Below are 17,320 nucleotides of genomic sequence, written 5' to 3' on the forward strand. Positions count from 1 at the left end.
ATTGAGCATGGCTTGTGGCCTTGTTTTGGAAAACATTTTCTATTAGATAAGCTGCAGAGGGCAGTAGAGATCTGTGGGAAGTTTTTTCAAAGGCGTAAGAAAATCTTTTGCTGATACATCCTGGCTGAAGAAAACCATTGCATTAGTCTGACACATTAAGCTTTAAAAGAATCTGTCATCAGAAATGTGTCATCATTTACTCAACCTTCACTTGTCACAAACCTGTTTGAGTTTCTTTTTTTTAAATAAGCTTTTATGAAAAATGTTGGAAACATGAAACCATTGACTTCCATTTTTTGTTTTTTTCTTCTATGGAAATCAATAGTTATAGGTTTCTAACATTGCTAAAAATGTTATTTTTAAAGTCTTCAACAGACAAAGGAACCAACTGATGGAGTAAATAGTGAGTAAATATTAAATTCTGGATAAACTATGCTTTTAACTACCAATAAAAATTCCATGAGTGGATTTTAACAAGCAATTGTTGTATCAGAACAGACCAGAATCGCTTTAACTTGTATATTTTGTTTTGTTGAATTGATCTGTTGTCATTTAGAGCAAGTCAACATTATCAGAAACCTCTGTCAAATAATCACCTTTTAGGCATTACAATAATAATGTTATGAATAACTCAATCATTTTTTTCATTTTTTAAGTTTTTAATTTGGAGCTGCATGGTGGCTTAGTGGCTAGCAGGTTTGCCTCACAGGCAAAAAAGAAGGTCGTTGGTTCGAGCCCCGAATGGGTCAGTTGGCATCTCTGTGTGGAGTTTGCATACTCTTCTTGTGTTGGCGTGGGTTTCCTCCGGGTGCTCCGGTTTCCCCGACAAGTCCAAAGGCATGTGGTACAGGTGAATTTGGTAGGCTAAATTGTCCATAGTGTATGAGTGTGAATAAGTATGTATAGATGTTTCCCAGTGATGCAATTTCAACAATAATGATACACATTTCGATATAAGTTGTTAATGCTTCCAGATTTGAAAGAGTACCCAGACAATAGCTGAAGTCACAAAAATGAAAGGGTCCATTAAATGCCATACCATATTTTCGGACAATAAATTTTCTATGGCTGAAAATTCAGTACATCTGTAATATCAACACACTTTTAGATTTCCATTGTTTTCTGCTGAGAAAACTGCTCATAGATCAACATGGAGTAAAAAAGTCCAGAGCTTATCATTGTTATTGACATACATTTTATCACTTTTATCATTCAGCCCTAATTTCAAGGTCACTGCTTAAGCTTAAGTTATCTAACAGTAGTACCATTTTAAAATGACTAAAAGCCCTTTAGTCAGGTTTTTTTTTTTTTTTTTTTTTACATTATCTCTAATGTTCAAGTCCCACAAAAAGGTTGAAAAAAGCATAAGAGGACAGGATAATGTGGAAGATCTCAATGGTGAGTTGGTTCACTACTGCAGCTGGAAAAGCTTGTGAGTTCAGTGCTGACAAGAGAAAGGATTTGTCTCTGCACACAGTGTCTTGAAGTTTAAAGTAAATTTGGACTGAAAGGCCACTCTCAAGTGACCAAACCTGAGTCCTGATTTAAAGCCACTGCAGTCAGTGAAGTGAGGAAGAGACTGAAGAAGTGCTGATGAAGATGTGCTAAAATGCCTCTACACTTACCCATCCTTCTTTCACTTCTGTAACCTTCAGAAATGATAGTTATGATGTTTCTTCAGGCTGTTCCACAGCTGTTCTCTCATTTTTAGCATTGCGTTTTCTATAAATTAAAAGACTTTTGTTATGACCACAACAATGAAGATTATTTTAGAAAATAAATCAAGGGTTGGTAAATTGTTATACAATTTTAATTTCCACTTAATTTAAATAGATACAGATTAAAAACAGATAATAAAATATTTGAGATTTGATAACATGTTATTTTAACAAATACTTTGAACAACACTTTTGCTATAATTTTTGCTATAGTTATTAATGAAGTAGTTCGGTTTAGAGATGTAGAATAAGATTATGCCGAATATGTACTTTATAAGTACTACTAAACAGATAATATCTTAATAATAGGCATGTAGCAAGCCACTAGTTAATACTGAGAATTGGTACTTAAGCTAAAGTGTTACCAGAATGTCATTAAATCATTATTATTATGTTCATATAGCAAAATGCATCTCAATTATTTAGCAGTGATATTTTTAAAAAATATTGCTGTATGTCTTTTTTTTTTTCCAGATTCGTCTCCTGAAAGATAACGATTCCATTCTCAAACCCACCTTCATCGTCAAACCGGACAGTGGATCCCAAGGGGATGGCATCTACCTCATCCGCGACCCTGCTGACCTTCGGGTGATCTCAGGTTCTCAGATCAAGCAATCGGTCGTTCAAGAATACATCCAGAAGCCCCTGCTCATCGATAAACTCAAGTTTGACATCCGCCTGTACGTTCTGGTCCGCTCACTGGATCCTCTAGAAATCTATATCGCTAAAGAAGGCTTGTCCAGGTTCTGCACCGAACCCTACCAGGAGCCCAGCCAGAAGAACCTCAGTCATGTTTTTATGCACCTTACCAACTACTCGCTGAATGTGCACAGCGGTAACTTTGTCCACTCTGACAGCTGCAGCACGGGCAGTAAACGCACCTTCTCTAGCGTCCTCTACCGCCTGGCGTCTAAAGGAGTGGACATCAAGAAGGTCTGGTCAGACATCATTGCTCTGGTTATCAAGACTGTAATTGCACTTGTGCCTGAACTGAAGGTCTATTACCAAGCTGACATACCACCTGGAAAACCAGGACCCACATGTTTTCAGGTATATTTGCTTATTTGTTTTGGAAGCACTTTAGTTTGGGGCCCAATTTTCACTATTTAAGGCACAATATACAAGATTTGTAAAATAGTACACTGTAAGAAATAAAGGTACAGGAGCTGTCACTGGGTCAGTACCTTTTCAAAAGGTACATATTTGTACCTGAAGGGTCCACATGGTACCTCAAAGGTACTTTATAGGTACATTTGGGCACTAATATGCACCTTTGAGGTACCACTGTGGGCTCTTTGGGTACAAATTTGTATCTTTTGAAAAGGTACTGACCCAGTGACAGCTCCTGTACCTTTATTTCTGAGTGTAGGGATTTCCTGATCAGGTTTTTTTAATCCGAGTGATTTGATTTTAAGTATCTACCGATACCAAAACCCAATCCGATAATTCTATAATACATAGAAATAATAAAGGAGAGCGAAGAAACAGATCCAAGATGTTCCTTATTTTTTATTTAATTTACCTTTTGTGAACATTCAACAACTCTGTTAATACACAGAGCACTTCTGTGAGGTAGCTTGAACAATCATGTAATAAATACATTACATACATTCTTACGTGCTCACTAAGCATAAGAAATCCAGGTTTCTCTACAAAGGCAAATGGCAGGTCACTCATTGTGATCATTTGTGCTATCTTGGCTGTGATGTCCTGTGGGTCGCCTGTCCTTGGGTTGCCTGTGTAAATTGGCTGTATTGTGTCGGGTGTTTGTTTTTGAGATGCCTCATCAGGTTTGTTGTGTTAAATTTAGCTTTTTCTTTTTAAGTTCTGTCATTATCCACTTTATAATACCTCTAGACCGCAAACAAACACGCGCTTTCTGACCAATAGCATCTCTGCAACAAAGTGATGTCATGCCAAAGTCAAGTGTGAAGTCAAGAAAGGGGTCTAACTCTGTGCCACTGCATAACTATAGATGTGTTCAAAAATAATGAGAATATATACATATATATGCAAGTACTTAACGGAAGGTAATGTCTGATTCCAATCAAGTCTGAAAGTGCGTGATCGGGCCCAGTTTCTGATCGTGTGATCAGTGTACAGTACAGTGTACATGTACAGTATTCGGTTTGATAAAACAGCATTAATCATGATCATGTGATCACCACTGGAAGAATTTGAAAGAGATAGAAAGAGGTATAATTAAAGCTCCACTGCGTTTGTCCTGCGTCACACTTTTGGAGAAGTAAAAGTCAAAGTTTAAAGCATAGTTCACTCAAAAATGAAAAAAAAAAAAATCTGCCATCATTTACTAATTCTCCACCAGTTTTAATGTTTTTGTTCTGTTGAAGAATGTTGGAGACTTTCAACCATTGACTTCCATAGTATTTGTTTTTCCTATAATGGATGTCAATAGTTAAAGGTTTCCAACATTTGTCAAAATATCATCTTTTGTGTTTAACGGATCAAAAAAATAAATAAATAAATAAACAGGTTAGGATCAAGTGGAGGAATACTAACTGATGATATAAATGTCACATTTGAGTGAACTATCCCTTTAATAGTTAGTTAATGGTAAGAGTTGGTCCCCAAACTAAAGTGTGATCTTCATTTTTTGGTGCATGCAATGTGTTTTTTGTGGCCTGCATCACTATAATAAGCACTCAAAAGAGCACAATGAGCAAATGCACTGCTTTTTCTTCATGGAGTGACTCATAATTCTGTTTTTCAAAGTTAATGAATAGTTAATTACAGATGACGATGTGTCCCAATTTTAGATCCTGGGCTTTGATATCCTGCTGATGAAGAACTTGAAGCCTGTTTTATTAGAAGTCAATGCCAATCCCAGCATGAGGATTGAACACGAGCAGGAGGTGAGGTGCAGATGTTATTTTTAAGTGTTGTGATTTAAATAAACTGCTGTCGTAAAGTACCTTTGGTAGTTTTAATTACATTTTATGTAATTTATTGTGTCAAACTATATTAGTTTGGTTACTTAAAATAAAAAATGCCATGGGACTGTACATGTCATAAATATAAAAATAACATGGTATTTTTTTTAAACAGTTGTTCCATGACTAAAATAGAAAAAAATTACATAAAAGAAATATAAAAGTGGAACTATCATATAACACTTGCATTTAAAAATTATTATGTCAAAGAACAGTTCATAATTTAATTGTAAGTCAAAATAATTACTCAGTCTGTTTAATTAATGCATTGAATAACAGGGCTATATGTTCGAAGTCAAATACTTATTCAGGAAGGCACAAAATAATTTTATTAATCTTTTTATTAGACCTTCTATTCACTAGATAATGCATCAATGTTTACATAAAAAATAATCAATGTTTTCTACACTGATAATAATAATGTGTTTCTTTAGAATTGTTTCACATTGATGATAATTTCTAAAGGATCTTGAGACACTGAAGACTGAAGCAATGAATGTAGAAAATCGAGCTTTGTAATACCAGAACAAAAGACATTTCAATTAATAGTAAAATAGAGAGCAGCAATTTTATGCCGTGTATATAGATATCCAGTGCTTCGCATAATTGAGTACACCCCATTTTGGAAATGATTATTTGTATCCATTTCTCAGTAAATATAGGCAATGTATTTTGGTGCATTAAAACAAAACAGATTTATTAAACAGATATATTTATTAAAATGAAATTTTAGTCACCAAATATATTCAGAAATTGAAAGATAACACAATTGAATTTAATCTAAATATTTTTAAAAAAAAGTACAACCTACAAAATTTCAACAAAATTTTTCACATTTTTTGCTTCTTTTGATTTTTCCTCCTTTTAAAATTTGTATTTAATATTTTTCTATAGCATATACATGTGGGCGCACTAGTTTTTGGACTTTTATTGTAAGTTATTTTGTTAGATAAGCTCCAAATTTGGCTTCAGTACTGACAAATTTAAAATATATGCAAAAAAAATAATATTGTATAGCTTACTATAAAAAATAGGAATTTAAAAGAGATTTGTGAGGGTGTACTTACAGTTGAAGTCAGAATTATTATTCCCCCTTTTATTTTTTTCCTCTTTTTAAATTTTTCCTAAATGAAGTTTAACAGAGCATGGAAATGTTCACAGTATGTCTGATAATATTTGCTCTTCTGGAGAAACTCTTATTTGTTTTATTTTGGCTAAAATAAAAAAAAAAAGTTTTTAATTTTTTAAACACCATTTTAAGGTCAAAATTATTAGCACCTTTAAGCTATATATTTTTTCCGATACTCCACAGAACAAACCATCATTATACAATGACTTGCCAAATTACCCTAACCTGCCTAGTTAAACTACTTAACCTAGTTAAGCCTTTAAATGTCACTTTACGCTGTATAGAAATGTCTGGAAAAATATCTAGTCAAATATCATTTACTGTCATCATGACAAAGATAAAATAAATCAGTTATTAGAAATTAGTTATTAAAACTTTTTTTTTTTGCCTTGCTCAGCATTAGGTGAAAAATAATCACTAACTCCAAACAAACTAAGAAGTTACCTAAGAGAAGATGAAACTTGAGTTTACAGCCTAATAGAAACAGAAGCATCTGTCTGTTAGGATGCTGATATTATTGACTTCACATGTTTCAGGTCTCACCTGGTGTGTATGAATACATCCCCAGTCCAGTAGATGAGGAGGTGAAAGTAGGAGTGATCAGAGACACACTGCGCCTCATGGATCCTGCTCAGAGGAAACACATCACGTGAGTCACAGCCTCAAAGGCTTATGGGGTGGTTCAGTTTGTGTGTGTGTGTGTGCACATGCCCACCGGCGTGTGTTGTCCTCCTGCCTTCAGCTTTGTGGAGCTGAAATAATGGTCTGCTGAGCTGCAGTCATAAGCCTTTCAGACGGAAAAATGAAATTCAGGAAATCCTGTGATGGAATTTCACACTGGTGTGGCCAGTCTTCCTCTGGAAATGTGGACGGCCTCGTGCCCCATGAGCGGGTGTGTGTCTCATGCCTTCACCTTTTATCGCTGCTCAATGTACACTTGCTCACTTTAGTGTCCGGGCCTGGGGGGAAATATAAGTCAGGCCGCTGAAAGTGTGGAGTCAGCTTCCAGTTTAATTGAGACGTGCTTGTGTGCTTCGAGCGGAAAAGACACTCGCTGCACATTTCTGTTTAATATCTGCTAATTTAGCCCTCAGACACACTTTTTAATGTTGTAGCGCAGTTGTCTGGTTTGTGGTGAAAAATGAAAATCACTCTGCGGTTTGATGAATAATGAAACAGTTTAATCATGCTCTTCTATCTCTGTTTGTTTGGGGTTTTTAGTTCTTGAGGATTATATTGATGTTTTACATTATTTCTGCACAAAATTACATTACTGAAAGTTTTAGTCTTACTTTGAATCCAGGGCTTGACATTAACACCTGCCAAATGCCACTTTCAATTGCGACACGTGCAGGCTGAGGATACCCTATAAATTGTAGTGTTGTTTAAAGTCATGTCAAATAAAAATGAATTTTAATATAACAGTAAGAATCCACAACTCCCATGTGCAATCCATGCAACAGTGTTTACTCATGCGCACTATTGAGCAATGTCACAATACACAAAACTCAATTTTTTTAACTTGTGTGGTAGATACAACTGAGGCGAATTCCACAAGTTTACAGAAAACATGTCACGCATTCAGTGTCATTCACACATGTCATTTGCATTGAATTTGTATGTGATGTACTCTACATTTGGTGTGAACCCAGCAAAAGACCAGCAGAGAAGGAATGAATCATGGTGATGAAAACCTCATGATGTTTAATCTAGCTCTCCCTCACATACACATTTTCACGTCACTTGTACACAAATTAAATTTAAGTCTGCTTTAATGAGTTTTGTGAATTGTAATTGACCAAAATGTCCTTTTTTTGTATTTTAGTACAGTAATTTTAGCATATAAATAATACACTCATCAGCCACTTTATTAGGTACACCTTACTAGTACTGGGTTGAACTCCTATTTGCCATCAGAACGTTCGAGGTTACTAAAGTAACCCTTCGTTCCCCGAGGAGGGGAACGGAAGCACTATAAGTGGATTTGATTTGTAAAATCCACGCATTGGGAGGTTCGGTTCAGAAGCTACTCGTCTGAAAGAGTATTGAACGGGCCAATTAAGAATGAATTGGCAGCGCAAGCCTGCGCAGGTGAGCGGCATAAGCAATCAACTGAGTATATAAGCTCACCTGGCGCCAGCAGACGCTATCCTTTTTAAGCTGAAGAGACTTTCAACAGCTAAGGGACAGTCATTATGGCGACGGAGTATAGTGCTTCCGTTCCCCTCCTCGGGGAACGAAGGGTTACTTTAGTAACCTCGAACGTTCCCCTTCGGGGGGAACTTCAGCACTATAAGTGGATTTGATTTGTAAAATCCACGCATTGGGAGCCCATTGAAAGCGCCATAATGACTGCACCTTACCAACACCCCCGATGAGGAGATAGTCAAGCAAGCGTGACGCACCCGCATCATGGGGGGCGCGGTCCTCCAACGTGTCCCTGGCCCTAATTTATCCTACTTCAACAGAAGTTTTACGGATTTAGATATATTTTTTGGGAAGTCGTGAGCATCTAGATAATTCTAGGAAATACGACAGTACGTTGGGAAGCGTGCAATCCCGCTAGGGAGGACGCTGCGGAGGCCATCCGTTACCCGAGGGGGGATAGATGGCAGAATTTACATATGGACTAGCCCTAAAAAGGGGGAGTACGCATAGCAAAAGAGTGGTTAGCGGGGAGGGAAGACACGGGTCCGCCCAGGGGGGGGGACTTAACCGTGGCGGAATAAGCATATGGGATCGCCTAGTGGGGATCACGCATAGCAGGCACCTTTACCCAAAACGCGGGCTGACCAGCGGGCAGACCTACAACGTAGTGGGCCAGCAAGTGACTCCTCCGCTGAGTCAGTGCTGGGGGCCACGGAGGAATCTGCAGGGCTCACCTGACGGGGAACTTTACTGACAGATAAAAAGGCGCACGTATCTCCGTGTTAGGGAAAATGGCGCAGCAAGCGTGTTTCAACACCCTACCGAATTGTTTCCTCAATCACCAAGGGTTACCTAATACCCTTGAGGAAACCGGCTCCACTCGCAGATTGTAAAACCTTGCAAATGTGTTGGGTGTCACCCAGCCCGCAGCTCTACAGAAGTCTGTTAGAGGGGCGCCGCGTGCGCGCGCTCGAGAGGATGCGAAACTCCGAGTGGAGTGCGCACGCGCTCTCGGGGGACGCGGCTCATCTCGGCTCTGATAGTGAAAGAAAGGCATCCACAATCTAGTGGGAACTTATTTCGGTACGGCACTTCCCTGCTGCCGACCGTTATAACAGACGAAGAGCTGCTCAGATGATCTAAACTCTGAGTGCGGTCCGGATAATACGCAAAACGCGAACTGGACAATAAAGAAGGGCTGGGTCTGCCTCCTCCGAGGGCAGCGCTTGCAGGCTCACTACCTCGTATTAAAACGGAGTGGTAGGAACCTTGGGCACATATCGCGGGCGGGGTCTCAGGACGTGAGAGAAGCCAGCCCAATTACAGGCACGAGTCACTGACCGAAAAATGCCTCCGGGTCCCCGACCCTCTAATCGATATCAACGCGACCAGCAGAGCTGTCTTCAGGGACAGAAAGATACTGAGTCGAGGATCGAAGGGATCTGACGCGGCTTGTGTAGCGAGGGCGAGATCCTAAGAGGGCATGAGAGGGGGCGGGATGGATTAATTCGCTTAGCGCCCCTGAGGAACCGGATGATGAGGTTATGCATTCCCACGGTGCTGCCAGCCACCGCGTTATAAGAGCGGAGATGGCAGCCACGTAACCTTGAGTGTGGAGGGCGACAGCCTGCTCTCCAGCTTCTCTCGGCGTAAAGAAAGCACAACGCTGATCTGGCAAATTACGGGGGTCTTCTCAGCGAGAGACACACCATTCAGTGAATAGACTCCACGTCAGGGCATAGGCGCGCTCGGGGAGGGGGCTCTAGCCCGAGTGACGGTATTAGCCACCGCAATCGGAGGTTACCTAAGTCTTCCTCGCGTCTAAAATCTCTTCAAAGATCGGCGAGGGTGCCAGGTGGTGCCCTGTCCCTGAGAGAGTAGGTGCTCTCTCGAAGGGACTGCCAGGGGAGGGCTATCGCGAGGAAGAGCTCTGACATCCAGGTCCGGTTGAGCCAGAGGGGCGCAACCAGCAACCTGTTCCTCGTCCTCTTCCTGACCTTGCACAGTAACTGCGCGAGCAGGCTCACTGGGGGAAACGCGTATTTGCGCGTGCCCCGAGGCCAGCTGTAAGCCAGTGCATCCGTGCCGAGAGCACTCGGTCAGGGAAAGAACAACTAGCAATGAGCGATCTCGGGGGAAGCAACAGATCGATCTGGGCTTCCCCGAATCGCGCCCATATCAGCTGAACAGACTCGGGGTGGAGTCTCCATTCTCCAGGACGCAAGGCTGCCGTGAGAGCGCATCGGCTGCACGGTTGAGCTTGCCTTAATATGAATGGTGTGCAGCGATTTCAGCCGCGGATGACTCCAGAGGAGCAGACGGCGGGCGAGCTGAGACATGCGGCGAGAGCGCATACCCCCTATACGGCTGATATACGCCACCGCCGCCGTACTGTCCGTCCTGACCAGCACGTGTTGCCGCTCCAGCACCGGAAAAAAACGGTGGAGAGCGAGGAACACTGCCAACAGCTCCAGGCGATATGCCAATGCAACTGGGTACCTTTCCACAGGTCCGCAGCCGCATGCCCGCAACGCACAGCCCCCCAGCCCGTGTTGGAAGTGTCTGCTGAAACGACAACAAGACTGGACGCCTGTTCTAGAGACACCCAGGCCTGTAGGAACGAGGGGTCGCTCCAAGGGCTGAGGGCGCGGCGACACAGCGCAGTAACAGAGACTCGGTGTGCGCGCGCGTGCCATGCGCGTCTGGGGACTCGATCGTGAAGCCAGTGCTGAAGTGGTCTCATATAGAATAATCCGAGCGGCATGAAGCGGCTGCGGATGCCATATGCCCCAGGAGCCTCTGAAATAGTTTCAGTGGGACCACTATTTTACTGTCGAGCTCTCTCAGACAGTACAGCATCAGCTGAGCGCGCTCTCCGGAGAGGCGCGCTGCCATGGTGACCGAGTCCAGCTCCAGCCCGAGAGAAGAGATCCTCTGCACGGGGGCGAGTTTGCTCTTTTCTCGGTTGACCTGAAACCCCCACAGGTGGAAGTGCCAGAGCACTTTGTCTCTGTGCATAATCAACTGCTCTGAGAGAGGGCAAAAATCAGCCAGTCGTAAAGAAATTGAGTATGCAGATGCCCGCGAGCCGAAGGGGCGCTGAGGCACCCTCCGCGGGCTTGGTGAGGACCCGCGGAGACAGAGAGAGCCCGAAGGGGAGGGCTTTGTATTGCCAAGCTCGACCTTCAAACGCAAACCGCAGAAACTGTCGGTGGCGAGGAAGAGTGGAGACATGGAAATACGCGTCCATCAGGTCTAATGCTGCAGACCAACCCAGAGGACGAACGCACCGGAGGATGCGCTTCTGCGTGAGCATTCTGAACGGCAGCTTGTGCAGGCAGCGGTTCAAAACGCGCAGATCTAGGATTGGCCGTGACCCACCGCTCTTTTGGGCACGATGAAGCGTGGGCTGTAAAACCCACTCTCCATCTCGGCTGGAGGGAGCGGCTCGATTGCATCCTTCGCCAGGAGGACAGCAATCTCCTCTCGCAAGACAGGGGCGGACAGGGGGCTGACCCTGGTGAATACACACCCGTGACTTGGGGGGCCGTTTCGCGAACTGAATCGCATAGCCGAGTCTGATTGTGCGTATGAGCCACCGCGAAGAGCTGGCCCGCGCTAACCAGGCAGGCAGAGCTCTCGCTAATGGACTCATCGCTACAATCGCTGACGTACCAGCAGTGGGGCAGCGCGGAGTGGGTGTGCTGATCCGGGAAGCTCGCGGGTCCCACGGAAAAGCTGGAGGTGAGATATTTGCTCTCACTCCAAACCCGAGCTCCGGAGGGGAGGCTCGAGGGGTGGGAGAAAGGAGACCGTCCTCCCAGCGCTCGTGAGCCACTGGCGAAACGCACCGAATCTGCAAGCTAGAAAGCATAGCGTCCCAGACTGGCAGATTTCGGGCTGTCACATCTGGGGAAGTGAAAAGTGCCCTTTTATAATGTTTTCATGGCAGTAAAAAGTGCCGTTGGAAATGGGGCCCCGCCCTCCAGCGGGGAAAGAGCAAGTTCCCTCTTCTCCAGATGGCCTGTCCCAGGGGCGCTTCGCGGTCCGTTGCCGGACTTAGCGGCGTTCTGGGCAGGGGGGCTGCCTGCTTCCGAGGTGCCCGACGCGCTCGCTTCGCCTGAGGCGTGTGCGGGGGCGGAGCAGCTCTCGTAGGCGGGCGCCTTCGGCGAGGAGCAGGTATGAATGGCACGGCGGGCGGAGCGGGCTACGGACCGCCGATAAGACATCACCCACCAACTGCTCTCTCACCGCCTTGAATTCCTGGGTGAATTCACAGACAGTGTCGCCGAACCTGGCTGGGGATATGGGGAAGTCAAGAAAGCGGACTTTGTCGACTTTGCGCATATCAGCCAGGGGTGGCGCTCCTGGACCACTAATGTGGACATCGTCCTCCCCAACGCACACGCAGCGGACTCAGTAGTCCGAAGAGCTAAGTCGGCGGCGGTGCGAAGCTCGTAAGCCTGGGTTGGACCCACCCTCGTGCAGCTCGTCCAGCGCCTGCGCTTGGTAGCGCTAGTAGGTGGCTATCGCATGCAAGGCGGAAGCAGCCTGGCCCTCAGCTATGTAAGCTCTAGCTCCGAGGGAGGTAGATAACTTACAGGCTTTGGATGGGAGACGAGGCGGATCCCGCCAAGAAGAGGCGCCGCGCGGATTTACCGCCATCGCGCACTCAACCTGAGGAATCGCCACATACCCCCTGGCTGTTTCACCGTCAAGAGTGGTTAGGGTGGAGGAACACGCAGCACGAGCAGAAAAAAGTGCTTTACATGACCGCGTGAGCCTACTGTGCACCTCCGGGAAGAAGGGAACGCCCCTCTAGTCGGTCCGGCCGCGGAGCTGGGGGATAAACCATCTCCAACCCACGGCCGAAGCAGCCCGGGAAAGCACGGCTAACATGTCCGTTTCAGGATCCGTAGTGACAGCGCTCACCAGCCCGAAGGGGGCGAGCGGGTCTGGATCATCATCGGACAATGAAAGCCCACCCTCCGATGCCGCGGTGGACATCTGGTCTCCGGTGTCATCGGGCGTAAGGGCTACCATCTGTTAGACGGATCGCTTCCCCCGCCCGAAGCTTGGATGGAGCGCTTAGAGGAGCGGGAGGTCCGCGGGCCCGTGGGCGACGGATTATCTCTCGCTGAAACCCTCAGATCTGCCCGAGTGCCCGCTGCAGAGCAGGGGACAACTGGGGTGGTTCACCCTTTGCAAAGGCTAACCGCGATCTTGCGCAACAGTCATGGCATCGCAATGACGACATGAACTGCCCGCGAGCAGCGCATTAACATGCTGGACCCCCAGACATGTAACGCAGTGCCCGCGCCCATCATCCGAGGACAGGAAACCACCGCATCCAGAAACGCACAGTCGGAGCGCCGTCCTGATAAGGACGTGCTGCACGACTGTGTTGCTCTTTCTGTGAAGTTTGCAACTTTATACGCACCGCTCTGGAGGACCGGACCCAAAGAACGCCAGGCAAGGGAGAAACCCAGCTCGACCGTCTGCCACTGCGTGTACACACTCTGGACCGGGAGAATGCTCTCGTTCGCTCAGAATCGCTGGTCACAGCAGGAGGAACCCTCATCGACTCGATCAGAAAGTCTCTGAAGCGAAAAGGATAGCGTCTGCTGGCGCCAGGTGAGCTTATATACTCAGTTGATTGCTTATGCCGCTCACCTGCGCAGGCTTGCGCTGCCAATTCATTCTTAATTGGCCCGTTCAATACTCTTTCAGACGAGTAGCTTCTGAACCGAACCTCCCAATGCGTGGATTTTACAAATCAAATCCACTTATAGTGCTGAAGTTCCCCCCGAAGGGGAACTGCATTAATCCAGGAAAATATCCCCCACACCAGTACAACACCACCACCAGCCTGAACTGTTTATACAAGGCAGGATGAATCTATGCTTTCATGTTGTTGACGCCAAATTCTGACCCTTCATCGCAATAGAAATCGAGACCTGGCATCGTTTTTCCAATCTTCTGTTGTCCAGTTTTGGTGAGCCTGTGCAAATTGTAGCCTCAGTTTCCTGTTCTTAGCTGACAGGAGTGGCACCCAGTGTGGTCTTCTGCTGCTGTAGCCCATCCGTCTTAAGGTTGGACGTGCTGTACATTTAGAGATGCTCTTCTCCATACCTCTGTTGTAACAAGTGGTTCTTTGAGCTACTTTTGCCTTTCTTTCAGCTTGAACCAGTCTGGCCATTCTCCTCTGACCTCTGGCATCAAAAAGGCATTTACGCCCACAGAACTGCTACCTACTGGATATTTTTCAAATCGTTTTCTGTAAACCATAGAGGTGGTTGTGTGGTAAATATCCCAGTAGATCAGCAGTTTCTGAAATACTCAGACAAGCCCATCTGGCACCAACAACCATGCCACGTTCAGAGTGATTTAAATGACCTTCTTTCCCATTCTGATGCTCGGTTTGAACTGCAGCAGATCGTCTTGACCATGTCTACATGCCTAAAAGCATTGAGTTGCTGCCATGTGATTGGCTGATTAGAAATTTGCTAAGAGCAGTTGGACATATTGAAGCAGTTGGACATTTATGTACCTAATAAAAGTGGCCAGTGAGTGTACATTTTTCCCACAACTAAACTGTGGCTAGCAGAGTGGCTAGAAACTTTGAAAAACTACTAGACACAGTGGCTGCTGAGCAAAAAGTGTTTATATGTTTCACAATGTATGTAGGAAAAACGCATACTTTTATTGTTGGATCTTTAAAGAATTAGTCAAATCATGTGACGCTTTACACAATATGGCCCATTGCTTAACAGTTAATGCTTTAACAACAGGCAGTACATTTGTTGTTTAAGATAAAATGTCAAATAATATTATACATTAATTCAGCCAAAGATTAATCAAACTGTTTAGATGTTTTTAAAGCAATTAAAAACTTCTTTTTACATAAAATATTTCCAAAATTTGTTTTGTTTATTCTGTAATAAAAAACGACAACTGTAATTTAAGTTATTAAACTATATTTTTTAAAACGTTTCATTTTATTGGTGGTGGCTCAGTGGTTAGCACTGTTGCCTCACAGCAAGAAGGGGGCTGGTTCGAGTCCCGGCTAAACCAGTTCGCATTTCTGTGTGGAGTTTGCACATTCTCCCAGGAGTTGCATGGGTTTCTCCCACGATTCAATTTGGTATAGGTGATATGAATAAACTAAATTGTCCTTAATATATGAGTGTATGTGAATGAGTTTGTAAAGGTGTTTCCAAGTACTGGCTTGTGGCTGGAAGAACATCAGCCTTGTAAAACATGCTGGATCAGTTGAAGGTTCATTCCTCTTTGACGACCTCTGAAATAGAGACTAAGCCGAACGAAAATAAATGAATTCATTTTCTTCTGAATTGTTTGAAAAACAGAAGGTTCAAAAGAATAGCATGAAATTGATTGAGAAAGCTACTGTAGCATTGTAAATGTTTTATCGTCACATGATAGATTTAGTACGTCCTTACTAAATAAAGATATTACTTTGGACTTATAACTCCAGCTAATCTTTATTTCTGAAAAGCACTTATTAGTAACTGCATGGATCATACTAGTGCCATTTTGGAGAAAACTAACCCACTGATTTCTCATCTTCTTCTTTTTCTTTTTTTTTTTAAGAGAGAGAGAGAGAGAAATTGTGTGTGTACTGTGACTTTAACTGTTTTATTTTACAACTCGGGACAATTGATACATTCAACACTGTGTATGTATCAATTATTTAATGAGATTTTAATGTTATTTAATGAGATTTTATTTATTATGTCGTATAGAAAATATTTAAATAAGTTATTAAGTTTCTTCCAAGCATTTAAACAAGATATTAATAAACAACTTGCTTTTTAAAAAAATAAAATAAAAAAATATATACTCACCGAAAGTTCCTCCAGACTTCAAGCTCCTACAAGGTGCATATTAGTTTGTCATGAATAAATCTGCATAAACAAATAAACAATCTCCCCTGTATGAATGTCTCTTACGGCCGAGTAAACATAAGCTTATATTGGCAGAAAAGATTAAGTGAATAAAATAAACCAAGAGCACATCAAGGGAAAGTTCTTGAAACTCAGTCAGAATCTCTTTCATTATGTGTCCTCCTTCCAGTCAACCTGAAATAACAAACCCTCAGTGACTGTGATGAGTGTCTGAATTAACACACCACACACAAACTCCTCTGATTTTCATCCTTTGATGCTTTTTGAAGCTCTGCTGTCCTGAGAACAATTGTCACGGCTAATACTGACAACTAGAAAGTCACTAAGGCTTTACCGAACAAGAAAGTCTTCACTAGTGTTGCGTAATGACAGTCTGTTCCTCGCAGGACAGTTTTATTTGGGTTGCTATCAATCACGTGTCTTACTGGATCAGTTTATTTTGTAGAGATACTGAGGCTGGTATGGAGAATTAGCATTGATAACCCTGAGGCAATATCAGGTTTATTTTATTGGATTTCATGTATGAATATGTTAGACATACAGCTTGTAATAAGCAGGTCACTCCCTTACCAGTTTATGGCTGTTTATAGAGCTATTACAAATGGCCTATTAGAGATCTTACAGCACTATTCAAGATTCTGTCAAAGTCAAAGGCTTAATGGAGAATGAAAATGAAAATAATACTTTACTCACCCTCCTGCTGTTCCCACCCCATAAGACTCCAGTTAATCTTTGAAATACAAAATGAATATAATTTTCATCAAAACTGCAAGTCTTCCTCAAATACAGTAAGTCAGTGCACTCGAAATGCACACAAGATGTTTCAAAACATTTACAGAGAGATAAAAATGCATAAATCCATATCAGTCATGCTGGTTAATCCAAGCCTTCTGAAGAAATACAATTGCTTTGCATTTTTAACTGATTTCATTTCGGCTTTCATTCACAGATAATCAATGATCATTTAACAGAAGCTCATTGGCTCTTGCAGAGGCTCAAAATTTCCATGACAAGAATCATGATGATTGATCTTAAAGGGACAGTTCACACAAAAATTCTGTCATTATTTACTCATCCTCCACTTGTTCCACACCAGTTTGAGTTTTTTTGTTCTGTGGAGCACAAAAGATACTTTGTTTTTTCTACTATGAATGAACAATGTTTGGTACTTTTAGAAAGCAGATAATAATAAGTAGTAGTAGTAGTAGTAGACTTTATTGTCCTTGACAGGAAATTTGTTATGGGCATCATCATATTGCTGCAGACATTTCATTATAACAAACAATAAAAGCAAATACAAAATACAGTAGTTAAAATAATTATAATGCTAATTAGTAGGAATGTTACGATCGATTGGCCAGAGATTGGTATCGGCCGATAATTAATTTCATGACTCGAACTGTACTCGCTCTCATGAACCGATCACAATTGTTTGTTTACGAGTTTACA

At 43.1% G+C, this 17,320-nt stretch overlaps 1 protein-coding gene across 3 annotated transcripts in view; it reads left to right on the forward strand.

Moving 5' to 3' along the window:
* The window catches only part of ttll11 (tubulin tyrosine ligase-like family, member 11), a 62,945-nt gene that overhangs the window by 22,871 nt on the left and 22,754 nt on the right, over positions 1-17,320 (forward strand). For all 3 annotated transcript variants that reach the window (XM_073950473.1, XM_073950474.1, NM_001077375.1), the window contains 3 exon segments: positions 2,193-2,768; positions 4,496-4,591; positions 6,335-6,447. In XM_073950473.1, the coding sequence (XP_073806574.1) occupies positions 2,193-2,768; positions 4,496-4,591; positions 6,335-6,447 (785 nt within the window).

Source organism: Danio rerio, chromosome 5 (genome assembly GCF_049306965.1).
Source record: "Danio rerio strain Tuebingen ecotype United States chromosome 5, GRCz12tu, whole genome shotgun sequence".
NCBI classification, from domain to species: Eukaryota; Metazoa; Chordata; class Actinopteri; order Cypriniformes; family Danionidae; genus Danio; species Danio rerio.